General features: G+C 51.4%; 1 protein-coding gene across 1 annotated transcript; it reads left to right on the plus strand.

Annotated features, from left to right (window-relative positions):
* Window positions 1-2,579: 2,579 nt before the first annotated feature.
* LOC138358758 (uncharacterized) lies at window positions 2,580-12,616 on the plus strand. The gene is made up of 4 exons (XM_069316930.1): window positions 2,580-2,642; window positions 3,678-4,387; window positions 11,715-11,906; window positions 12,172-12,616. The coding sequence occupies exons 1-4, from the start codon at window positions 2,580-2,582 to the stop codon at window positions 12,614-12,616; spliced, it is 1,410 nt and encodes a 469-aa protein (XP_069173031.1).
* The last annotated feature ends 210 nt before the right edge of the window (window positions 12,617-12,826 follow it).

Below are 12,826 nucleotides of genomic sequence, written 5' to 3' on the forward strand. Positions count from 1 at the left end.
CTCACAAGAGGAGCTCGGGGTCTCACAAGAGGAGCTCTGGGTCTCACAAGAGGAGCTCGGGGTCTCACAAGAGGGGCTCTGGGTCTCACAAGAGGAGCTCGGGGTCTCACAAGAGGGGCTCTGGGTCTCACAAGAGGAGCTCGGGGTCTCACAAGAGGGGCTCTGGGTCTCACAAGAGGGGCTCTGGGTCTCACAAGAGGGGCTCTGGGTTGGAGCCGAGCTCTATTGGAAGAGATGGCCGAGCTCTATATTGGAAGAGCCATCTTCCAATATTGAGCTCTATTGGACGGGAAACATCTGCAAGATAAGTGTGGGCAAAAATTCAGATAGGTAAGGGGGGTAGAGCCCGGCCTGCGGCTCACAAAGACCCCCAGGGTAAGGCTGAGGAACTAATTCACAAGTGGAGTGATGCAGCATCCTCCTCTTCCCTCCCTGCAGAAATCAGCAGGGAACAGCTCCTGCGACACGATGACAGAAGAATTAGGATAACAAGAGCACTGTCTAGTGATGACGAATATGGGGAACCAATCACAGCCCAAGAAGTAAGGGGCGCTTTGAAAAAGGGTAAAAGTACAGCACCTGGTGAAGATGGCGTCACCTACGACATACTCAATGCACTGTGTGCAGTGTCTGGGAATCCACTACTCCACCTGTTTAACAAGTCATTCCTAAGTGAAGTGTTGCCCACACAATGGAAACACGCAATAATTGTTCCCATACCGAAGCCCAATGACCCTGGTAATTACAGACCTATCAGTCTCGTGTCATGCACTTGCAAGATGCTTGAAAGGATCATCCTAACCCGACTGTTGCACAAAATAGGCAGGTTAGGGGAGGGGGTCAATGGATTTGTTAAAGGACGGAGCACAGCAAATTGTATAGTTAATTACTTGGCTAATGACACGGCTAGGTACTCTGTATTTGTTGATATCAAAGGAGCCTTCAACAAAGCACAGGGGATTGCGATCCTGGACGAGCTTGCATGCATGGGTGTCAAGGGGAGACTCATGAAATGGGTTGAAGACTACCTCACAGGAAGGAAAGCCAAGGTTTGCTTCAATGGAGCAGTCTCCAGAACAATGAATATGGAACTCGGGACCCCCCAAGGAGGAGTCTTAAGCCCTACACTATTCAATGTATTTATGAATGCCATTGCAAATATTGATTTTCCGGAAGGAACACACCAAGTGGGATATGCAGATGATGTCCTAATACAAGCTCCCACCTTGGGAAAAATTGAACAGTCCATTGAACTACTCGAAAGGAAATGTATTGAGCTCGGTTTCACACTCTCCACAAACAAGATTAAAGCACACTCTCATCACAAGAGAAATGGAGAACTACAAATTAACGGTGTAACACTTGAATGGGTTGACCACTATCGGTACCTTGGCGTCACTGTCGGCTCTCACAAGGGGAAGAAAGAGGAGCTCAGCCAACTCATAAGAACATGCAAAAGTCGACTCAGGGCACTGAAAGCTATGACCTGGAATGGTCATGGAGCCTCTATTGCCGTGCTTAAAATGATGTACACAGCCTATGTGCGCTCCGTCATAGACTATGCCGCACCAGTTTTATGCACCAACTCCCAAAGCGATATGAAAAGGCTTGAAAGCATTCAGAATGAAGCCATGACAATCATTCTTGGAGTTCCAAGAACTGCCAAAACGTCCAATCTACGAGAGGAGTTGTCCCTTCCCAGTGTTGAAAGCAGAATTAAGGAGCTGAATGCTAAGCTTGCAATTGGGATAGCCAGAGATCCCCATTACAATGATATTGCTAAGAAAAAACCGAGTTATGTGCTACTTTCAGGAGGAAATAGGAGAAGCAAAAAATGTCATCACAGATCAGTCTGCTACCTTGAAGAGCTTCACCTGCTTGAGCAAGCCCGTGAGCTCCTGCTTGTAGAGAGGTTACCTCCCTGGGAGGATGACTCTTGCAAGATTATCATCAATGAAATGGCAACGAAAAAATCCAACATGATACCACAAGAAATGAGGCACAAGTATCTCGAGGATATATATAAAGAAGCCGGAGATGAACTAGATCAAATCTACACTGACGGGTCATCTAATCCTGTCAATGGCAGGGCTGGTGCAGCATACACGGTAATTAAGGATAATGCTTTCCAACGCAGAAATGAAGAAAAAGCGAGTATTGAGAACTATGCCTCTTCAACGCAAGCAGAGCTAACTGCCATTGTTATGGCGTTAAGGTTTCTTGAACGGAACACTAATGGTGCAGTGATTTGCACCGATTCAAAAGCAGCACTGCAAAGCCTAAGTAAAAATCAGGCAGAAAATCTTGCAATAGTCGCTGAAATTAAGAGAGCTGTGAGAGTACTTACCAATCAGGGAAGAGTCGTCAAGTTTCTGTGGATCCCCTCCCATGTTGGAATATGTGGGAATGAACGGGCAGATGTGCTGGCTGCTGAAGGCGCTGAAGGAGACCATATTGAATACTTTATACCTAAGACTCTACTACAAATTAGAGGTATTGTCAGGCAACATCACCGTGACAAGGTAACTGAGGAAAGGAGGATAGAAGCACAAACCAGTGAATCTGTACGATGGTACAACATGGTTGCAGCTGGCAACCCCAATCATTATGGACGAAGAGGAGGTGGACGCGGCAGAGATTCAGTAATAGCGAGAATCCGTCTTAGATACAAATATCCATGGAGGTACGGAATGGAAACAACTGTTGATCAGCGAAGTTGCAGAATCTGTGGTGAGAGTGACGGACACCGTCTTGACCACTATCTACGTGAATGTGAACACCTGAGAGACATTAGAAGTATGTGTAGAATAATAAACCCCACATTGTTTGAATTAGGAAAACACTATTTGTCAAATATTGATACTGTTCTTAAAAGATTCCCCCATTTTGCACCCGCAAGATAACGTAAGCGTTTAAGGGTTGACAGATGTTAATCTTCTTGTTTGAGGAGCTGTTCACTTGAGACAGTTAAGCAAGTCCCAGCTGTGTCTGGGTACAAGTGACAGGATGAACAACCCAGCGGGCTTTCTTCCTTTTGGGGAGTGTTGTACATGCTGCTATGGCGGTGTGTCCACTCACAAGATGAGTGGCGCTGCCCAATAAACTCGCCCCTCGGGGCAAAATTTAAAAATTTAAAAATTTAATCAGCTTGACTTGTAGGTCCCCTTCCCCCCCCCCCCCCCCCCCTTCCCGCGTCCGGACCTAACCGCGGGAACAGTTTGGGAGGCGTGTCTGCCATTGGCTGAACCACACCTCCACGGTAATTGCCGGCCGGCCCTTATTCCTGTGCTTCAAATTACTAATTTGTTTCGCAGTTTGGCTTGGCGAGTGCTTAGGAGCCTCGTGGGGAGATACCTGACTGGTCTAAGCTGATGGTCGCTGGAAGACTGGGGCCCGGATACGTGAAGGATGGTTCTGGTTCACTCCCAGAGATGGCACCACTACCCTATACATTACCCTCTTGCCTGTCTTATATACCCTATACGCACTCAGGATATCCTGTCTCCTTATCCTCCTTCTGATTACCAGCTCTATGGGGCACGAGCGCATGATTTTCTGTCCATATTCCATCCTGATTGGTCTCTGATTTCCCCTATTCGCAAAGGGTTCACAAACGCTAGCAAAATTTCTTTAGGGCAAACACCTTACAAAGGTGTTTGGGTTAACATAATGGGCAGTGTGAGGCAGGCGAGCAGGTCGTGGAGGGGAGAGCAGCGGTGCCCACTGGAGGTCCGCCAGGCGGCCAGGTTGTCCGGTATTGGGATCGAACCCATGGTTGTGAGGACAATGTCGCTGGTGGCGGGCCTGGAGCGTGTGGGGCCGCCTCCTGCCCCCCGGCCCTCACCCCTGAAGCCCACCTCTTCTACTGCCCCATTGTCGCCAACACTGGCACCGACGCCGCCAACACTGGCACCGACGCCGCCAACACTGGCACCGACGCCGCCAACACTGGCACCGACGCCGCCAACACTGGCACCGACGCCGCCAACACTGGCACCGACGCCGCCAACATTGGCACCGACGCCGCCAACACTGGCACCGACGCCCCCAACACTGGCACCGACGCCGCCAACACTGGCACCGACGCCGCCAACACTGGCACCGACGCTGCCAACACTGGCACCGACGCCCCCAACACTGGCACCGACGCCGCCAACACTGGCACCGACGCCGCCAACACTGGCACCGACGCTGCCAACACTGGCACCGACGCCCCCAACACTGGCACCGACGCCCCCAACACTGGCACCGACGCCACCAACACTGGCACCGACGCCGCCAACACTGGCACCGACGCTGCCAACACTGGCACCGACGCCGCCAACACTGGCACCGACGCCCCCAACACTGGCACCGACGCCCCCAACACAGAACCAGGGGTCACAGAGTCAGAGGTTACAGAGCCAGGGGTCACAGAGCCAGGGGTCACAGAGCCAGGAGTCACAGAGCCAGGGGTCACAGAGCCAGGGGTCACAGAGCCAGGGGTCACATTGCCAGGGGTCACAGAGTCAGGGGTCACAGTGCCAGGGGTCACAGAGTCAGAGGTTACAGAGCCAGGGGTCACAGAGCCAGGGGTCACAGAGCCAGGGGTCACAGAGCCAGGGGTCACAGAGCCAGGGGTCACATTGCCAGGGGTCACAGAGTCAGGGGTCACAGAGTCAGAGGTCACAGAGCCAGGGGTCACAGAGCCAGGGGTCACAGTGCCAGGGGTCACAGAGCCAGGGGTCACAGTGCCAGGGGTCACAGAGTCAGAGGTTACAGAGCCAGGGGTCACAGAGCCAGGGGTCACAGAGCCAGGGGTCACAGAGCCAGGGGTCACAGAGCCAGGGGTCACAGAGTCAGAGGTCACAGAGCCAGGGGTCACAGAGCCAGGGGTCACAGAGCCAGGGGTCACAGAGTCAGAGGTCACAGAGCCAGGGGTCACAGAGCCAGGGGTCACAGAGCCAGGGGTCACAGAGCCAGGGGTCACATTGCCAGGGGTCACAGAGTCAGGGGTCACAGAGTCAGAGGTCACAGAGCCAGGGGTCACAGAGCCAGGGGTCACAGAGCCAGGGGTCACAGAGCCAGGGGTCACAGAGCCAGGGGTCACAGAGCCAGGGGTCACATTGCCAGGGGTCACAGAGTCAGGGGTCACAGAGTCAGAGGTCACAGAGCCAGGGGTCACAGAGCCAGGGGTCACAGAGCCAGGGGTCACAGTGCCAGGGGTCACAGAGCCAGGGGTCACAGTGCCAGGGGTCACAGAGTCAGAGGTTACAGAGCCAGGGGTCACAGAGCCAGGGGTCACAGAGCCAGGGGTCACAGAGTCAGAGGTCACAGAGCCAGGGGTCACAGAGCCAGGGGTCACAGAGCCAGGGGTCACAGAGCCAGGGGTCACAGAGTCAGAGGTCACAGAGCCAGGGGTCACAGAGCCAGGGGTCACAGAGTCAGAGGTTACAGAGCCAGGGGTCACAGAGCCAGGGGTCACAGAGCCAGGGGTCACAGAGCCAGGGGTCACAGTGCCAGGGGTCACAGAGCCAGGGGTCACAGAGCCAGGGGTCACAGAGTCAGAGGTTACAGAGCCAGGGGTCACAGAGCCAGGGGTCACAGAGCCAGGGGTCACAGAGTCAGAGGTCACAGAGCCAGGGGTCACAGAGCCAGGGGTCACAGAGCCAGGTTTCACAGAGCCAGGGGTCACAGAGCCAGGGGTCACAGTGCCAGGTGTCATAGAGCCAGGGGTCACAGAGCCAGGGGTCACAGAGCCAGGGGTCACAGAGCCAGGGGGGGCCACATAGAGCCAAGGGTCACAGAGCCAGGGGGGCCACATAGGGCCAGGGGGGCCACATAGAGCCAGGAAGCCACATAGAGCCAGGGGGGCCACATAGAGCCGAGAGCAAGCAGCATCAGAGACACCTGTGTCCTGAGGGCACACTGATGGACAGCTGTGCTCTAGCCGTCAATCAGAACACCTGCCACTGATCACAGGGACGTGATCTGATTACATATGAATCTGCATGACCATATTACTCGTGCTAAGATTAACCAAGAGACTTTAATCTGAATAATTCATCTTCTGATTGTCTACTAAATAAATTGATTTTTTTTATATTATTCGATATTGTTTGCAGACGATGAGTCACAATAACGGGGCTGATGATATGATGAATAACCATAACTCAGATGATGAAGAGACGACGACGTTTCGGTCCGTCATGGACTGATTGGTCTAGGACGGACCGAAACGTCGTCGTCCCTTCACTTTCTAGTGTGTGGTCTGGTCGTCATTCCATATTGTTCATTTATTATGCACCCCATACTCTTTCCGTGGGTGATGGTGGACCCCATACCCATCCCGTGGGTGGTAGTGGACCCCATACCCATCCCATGGGCGGTAGTGGACCCCATACCCATCCCGTGGGTGGTAGTGGACCCCATACCCATCCCATGGGCGGTAGTGGACCCCATACCCATCCCGTGGGTGGTGGTGGACCCCATACCCATCACGTGTGGGAGAGTGAACCCCATACCCATCCCGTGGGTGGTGGTGGACCCCATACCCATCTCGTGGGCGGCAGTAAAAAGGGTTACAGAGGCACAAAGTGGGTTCAGGAACTGAACCCCAAGTTCATTTAACTAAGCAAATTGCAGTCTTGATAAGCTAATTACACAGTTTAATGAGCACATATCAATAGTTTTTATTATGCCACAATTGGTTCAAGAACTGGATGACGACAGTCTCTAAGCCAAGCAGTTTACATCTGTAATGAGCCAATTGCACAGTTACTAATCCTGCACCCCCACCCCCCCTCCACAACTTCAGCTTCCATTAGTATGTTATATTATCGTAGGTAATCCCGCCAGCAGCGGGGCATTGTTTAGTCAACACGAGGCGACTATAAACTCAATTACCTGTTGTAAAGGACCTATGAATACCATATACATGCTACCGGATTCCCCCTGCCCTTCACAGCCGTGGTAGTACACCCCCCCCCCAGGGCGTCTCGATCCTTTATCGCATTTCTGTCATTCAAAAGATTTATGCGATTGGATTCCTTTGGTGGGATCCGAGCCTGGGACGTGATCCATTGTGCTTTGAAGGGGAAAGAGGGCGCTGAGAGGCAGCATTCTCTCACACATAACTGTAACCTCTTGTTCCACTCTGTGACGCCGGACATTATCTCCCGCCATGTATTTCATCCGATTTTATCTATCTTCACCATTTTTTTTATCCGGAGTTGATCTAATTCTTGTGACGGATATTGTGGACGAATTAATTCCTAACCATTTACATATTTCCGGTTGCCAATAGTTTAGGTTAATTGAATTCTTCTATTTCTTGTATTATTTCTATACGATATTAAGTTCGGATGATTAATTGACTCTGAGGCCGGTTATCAGAGGGGAGTAGCTAGGATTTATATTTATTTGATCATTATCTATTCACTGGGTTTCATCCGATTAACTGGCCTCTCTGTTATCCGATTAACTGGCCTCTCTGTTATCCGATTAACTGGCCTCTCTGTTATCAGATTAACTGGCCTCTCTGTTATCAGATTAACTGGGCTCTCTGTTATCAGATTAACTGGCCTCTCTGTTATCCGATTAACTGGCCTCTCTGTTATCAGATTAACTGGCCTCTCTGTTATCAGATTAACTGGCCTCTCTGTTATCCGAACTGGCCATCTGCTCAGAGGTCCACAGTTTTATATGGTTCGTATTGCTCCTTCAGGTGGAATATGGGATGGGTCCACAACCAGTGATGGGACATGGGATGGGTCCACAGCCAGTGGTGGGGCATGGGATGGGTCCACAGCCAGTGTTGGGGCATGGGATGGGTCCACAGCCAGTGGTGGGGCACGGGATGGGTCCACAGCCAGTGGTGGGGCATGGGACGGGTCCACAGCCAGTGGTGGGGCATGGGATGGGTCCACAGCCAGTGGTGGGGCATGGGACGGGTCCACAGCCAGTGGAGGGACATGGGATGGGTTCACAGCCAGTGGTGGGATATGGGATGGGTCCACAGCCTGTGGTGGGATATGGGATGGGCTCACAGCCAGTGGTGGGATATGGGATGGGTCCACAGCCAGTGGTGGGATATGGGATGGGTCCACAGCCAGTGGTGGGACATGGGACGGGTCCACAACCAGTGGTGGGACAGTGGAATCCTGAAAGGACAGAATAAATATTCAGATTTAATATATTTGTGATCATCTGAACACCTTAAGAGTTCAATAACCCATTGTTCTAAGCATGTGTAGAGGGAAGTATGGGGAGAAAGCACTAAGCCAGGGGGGGGGGGTAGCACAGCACCTAGGAGGGATATGAGGATAAGGAGCTGGGATAAGACGGAGCGAAGAAGCTGTGCTCAACCGTCTTGGACCATCGGGAATCGAACGCCAACCTGGAGAAAATATGGTCGTGAGTCAACATATTAGACAACCAATAGTTAGAAAGGCGGGGTCCAAGAGCTAAATCCTGGCTCCTGCAGGTACATACACGCACGACACTGAGTGTATGTACTTGCACAGGTACGTTGCAGTACCTGTGTAATCACACAGGTACGCGGCGCTGCACAGTTGTGTTTATTTCTGACGTACGTTGTTGTCGGTGTGTGAGGTGATAACACTGTTTCTTCAGCGACATACTCGAGACTCTGGTTCGATAGCGACTCCGGGAGATGGTAATGATATAATGAGTTTGTTTGTGTGTGCTTTGCTTGGTTTGTCTTTGTTAGGGGAGACAGGGAAGCTATTAAGACCACCCAACCACACTATTAAGATCGTGTGGTCACCCAACCAGTTGCTGGCTAGACACAAGGTTGTTTAACCGACTTTGTGGGTGTTGGGCAGGTGGTGTGTGTGTGTGTGTGTGTGTGTACTCACCTAATTGTACTCACCTAGTTGTGTTTGCGGGGGTTGAGCTCTGGCTCTTTGGTCCCGCCTCTCAACTCTCAATCAACTGGTGTACAGATTCCTGAGCCTATTGGGCTCTATCATATCTACATTTGAAACTGTGAATGGTGTCAGCCTCCACCACATCACTTCCTAGTGCATTCCATCTGTTAACTATTCTGACACTGAAAAAATTCTTTATACGTCTCTGTGGCTCATCTGGGTACTAAGTTTCCACCTGTGTCCTCTTGTTCGTGTCCCACCCGTGCTGAAGAGTTTGTCTTTGTCCACCCTGTCAATTCCCCTGAGAATTTTGTAGGTGGTTATCATGTCTCCCCTTACTCTTCTGTTTTCCAGGGATGTGAGGTTCAGCTCCTTTAGCCTTTCCTCGTAACTCATTCCTCTCAGTTCCGGGACCAGTATGGTGGCATACCTCTGAATCTTCTCTAACTTCGTCTTGTGTTTAACTAGGTATGGACTCCAGGCTGGAGCTGCATACTCCAGGATTGGTCTTACATAAGTGGTATACAGGGTTCTGAACGATTCCTTACACAAGTTTCTAAAGGCAGTTCTTATATTGACCAGTCTAGTATATGCCGCTGATGATATCCTTTTGATGTGGGCCTCTGGGGACAAGTTCGGTGTGATATCAACCCCCAGATCTTTCTCTCTATTTGACTCTTGTAGGATTTCACCTCCCAGATGGTACCTTGTGTTCAGCCTCCTGCTCCCTTCGCCTAATTATGTGTGTGTGTGTGTGTGTGTGTGTGTGTGTGTGTGTGTGTGTGTGTGTGTGTGTGTGTGTGTGTGTGTGTGTGTGTGTGTGTGTGTGTGTGTTCCTTAACTACCCCAGCCACAACCATCCCAGCATCAACCTTGGGCCAGATTCACGAAGCAGTTACGCAAGCACTTTCGAAAGTGTACATCTTTCCTCAATCTTTGACGGCTTTGGTTACATATATTAAACAGTTTACAAGCATGAAAACTTCCCAATCAACTGTTGTTATTGTTATAAACAGCCTCCTGGTACTTCGGAGCTCATTAGCTGTTTAATAATTGTAAACAAAGCTGCCAAAGATTGAGAAAAGATGTACAGGTTCGTAAGTACTTGCGTAACTGCTTCGTGAATCTGGCCCCTGGTGTTGGGTACGGCTGATGTTAGGTAGGGCTGGTGTTTTCAAGCCTACCAAACTTAACCTAACCCAACTCAACCTAACCTAACCTAACCTAACCTAACCTAACCTAACCCAACCCAACCCAACCTAACCCAACCCAACCCAACCGAGCGAAATACAGCCTAAACTAAGCTAATACATCCTAGCATAACAATATATACGGTTTTAACAAACAGAAAACGAACTTCGAATACGAATCGTCTCGTGTCCGAAACGACCATACCCGAGGATAGAGAGGACGTGGGATGGGGGACAGGTACGTGGGTTGGGGGGACAGGTACAAGGGATTGGATAGGACCATAGAACGTTCAATAGAAATAACAAAATGTATACAATTCAGTTTTTTCTTCGCTAATATGAAAGCCAAGCGAAGCCAAAAATTGGCGGGAAAAAGTGTCGTACAGTCGGCGCCTTTCTTGCCGTCTCTTTGGCAAACTGTTTCATGTTTTGTAAATGAGCTGTCAAGTGAAGCGGCTCTTGTCGTGAACCAGTCAAGGGCCCCCCGTGGTCTCCGCGGGCCACAGGGGCCACAGGACTGTCAAGTGTGTGTGTGTGTGTGTGTGGGGGGGGGGGGGGGGGTGGAGATATGGCTGAAGTGAGACTGGGAGAAGATATAGGATTCCTGAGTGGTGTATGGCTGTGGGGTCTGTGGTCTCTCTCAGGTCTGTGGTCTCTCTCAGGTCTGTGGTCTCTCTCAGGTTTGTGGTCTCTCTCAGGTCTGTGGTCTCTCTCAGGTTTGTGGTCTCTCTCAGGTCTGTGGTCTCTCTTAGGTCTGTGGCCTCTCTCAGGTCTGTGGCCTCTCTCAGGTCTGTGGTCTCTCTCAGCTCTGTGGCCTCTCGTGGAAGTCTGTGGCCTCTCTCAGGTCTGTGGTCTCTCTCAGGTCTGTGGTCTCTCAGGTCTGTGGCCTCTCGTGGAAGTCTGTGGCCTCTCTCAGGTCTGTGGTCTCTCTCAGGTCTGTGGTCTCTCTCAGGTCTGTGGTCTCTCTCAGGTCTGTGGTCTCTCTCAGGTCTGTGGTCTCTCTCAGGCCTGTGGTCTCTCTCAGGTCTGTGGTCTCTCTCAGGTCTGTGGTCTCTCTCAGGCCTGTGGTCTCTCTCAGGTCTGTGGTCTCTCTCAGGTCTGTGGTCTCAGGTCTGTGGTCTCTCTCAGGTCTGTGGTCTCTCTCAGGTCTGTGGTCTCTCTCAGGTCTGTGGTCTCTCTTAGGTCTGTGGTCTCTCTCAGGTCTGTGGTCTCTCTCAGGTCTGTGGTCTCTCTCAGGTCTGTGGTCTCTCTCAGGTCTGTGGTCTCTCTCAGGTCTGTGGCCTCTCGTGGAAGTCTGTGGCCTCTCTCAGGTCTGTGGTCTCTCTCAGGTCTGTGGTCTCTCTCAGGTCTGTGGTCTCTCTCAGGTCTGTGGTCTCTCTCAGGTCTGTGGTCTCTCTCAGGTCTGTGGTCTCTCTTAGGTCTGTGGCCTCTCTCAGGTCTGTGGTCTCTCTCAGGTCTGTGGTCTCTCTTAGGTCTGTGGCCTCTCTCAGGTCTGTGGTCTCTCTCAGGTCTGTGGTCTCTCTTAGGTCTGTGGCCTCTCTCAGGTCTGTGGTCTCTCTCAGGTCTGTGGCCTCTCGTGGAAGTCTGTGGCCTCTCTCAGGTCTGTGGTCTCTCTCAGGTCTGTGGTCTCTCTCAGGTCTGTGGTCTCTCTCAGGTCTGCGGCCTCTCCAGGAGGTCTGCGGCCTCACTACGAGGTCTGCGGCCTCTCCAGGAGGTCTGCGGCCTCTCCAGGAGGTCTGCGGCCTCTCCAGGAGGTCTGCGGCCTCTCTACGAGGTCTGTGGTCTCTGCGAGGTCTGCCGACTGCCCCCGGCTCGTCACCCCGGCGCCTGATTGGTCGAGGACACAGTAATGGCTCCCTAATTGCCGGCTTTGTCCAGTGATGTGTCTGTGTGTGTTTAAGACAAGAGAGGCAGGAATGGGGCCACATGAGGAGGACCCCCACAAGCTGCTTGATCACGCTGGTGTGCAGACTGTGCCCAACCTGTTCTCGCCAGCGTTCCCAATACGTCACAACGTCGTGCTGAAGTGCCCTAACCTAACCAACCAGAGGACTCATGGGCTGAAAACGGGGCATAAATTCGCCTTGACACCCCCTACTGAGCCTCTCCAGGGCTCTTTGGGAGTTAATTGGACATCCTACTTCAGGATATCCTACTTCAGGATATCCTACTTCAGGATATCCTACTTCAGGATATCGTACTTCAGGATATCCTACTTCAGGATATTCTACTTCAGGATATTCTACTTCAGGATATTCTAGTTCAGGATATTCTAGTTCAGGATATCCTACTTCAGGATATCCTACTTCAGGATATTCTACTTCAGGATATCCTACTTCAGGATATTTTACTTCAGGATATCCTACTTCAGGATATTCTACTTCAGGATATTCTACTTCAGGATATCCTACTTCAGGATATTCTTCTTCAGGATATCCTACTTCAGGATATTATACTTCAGGATATCCTACTTCAGGATATCCTACTTCAGGATATCCTACTTCAGGATATCCTAGTGGCTGCGTTAAGATTTCTCACATCGTTCTCAGGTTCTAATACATTATTACTTGCTAAAATTAAAACTTATTTTGATTTTGTTCGTGGATTATGCACCCCATACCCATCCTGTGGGTGGTAGTGGACCCCATACCCCTCCTGTGGGTGGTAGTGGACCCCATACCCCTCCTGTGGGTGGTAGTGGACCCCATACCCCTCCTGTGGGTGGTAGTGGACCCCATACCCATCCTGTGGGTGGTAGTGGACCCC

This window comes from Procambarus clarkii, chromosome 86 (assembly GCF_040958095.1).
Source record: "Procambarus clarkii isolate CNS0578487 chromosome 86, FALCON_Pclarkii_2.0, whole genome shotgun sequence".
Classification (NCBI taxonomy): domain Eukaryota; kingdom Metazoa; phylum Arthropoda; class Malacostraca; order Decapoda; family Cambaridae; genus Procambarus; species Procambarus clarkii.

What these genes read in the sequence shown, in the direction of transcription:
- LOC138358758 (XM_069316930.1), top strand. Translation starts at nt 2,580, where the DNA reads ATGGTTGCAGCTGGCAACCCCAATCATTATGGACGAAGAGGAGGTGGA. An exon ending in ACAGAACCAGGGGTCACAGA is followed by an intron (nt 4,388 to 11,714) that starts GTCAGAGGTTAC and finishes GGTCTCTCTCAG; the next exon opens with GTCTGCGGCCTCTCCAGGAG. An exon ending in CCTGATTGGTCGAGGACACA is followed by an intron (nt 11,907 to 12,171) that starts GTAATGGCTCCC and finishes GAGCCTCTCCAG; the next exon opens with GGCTCTTTGGGAGTTAATTG.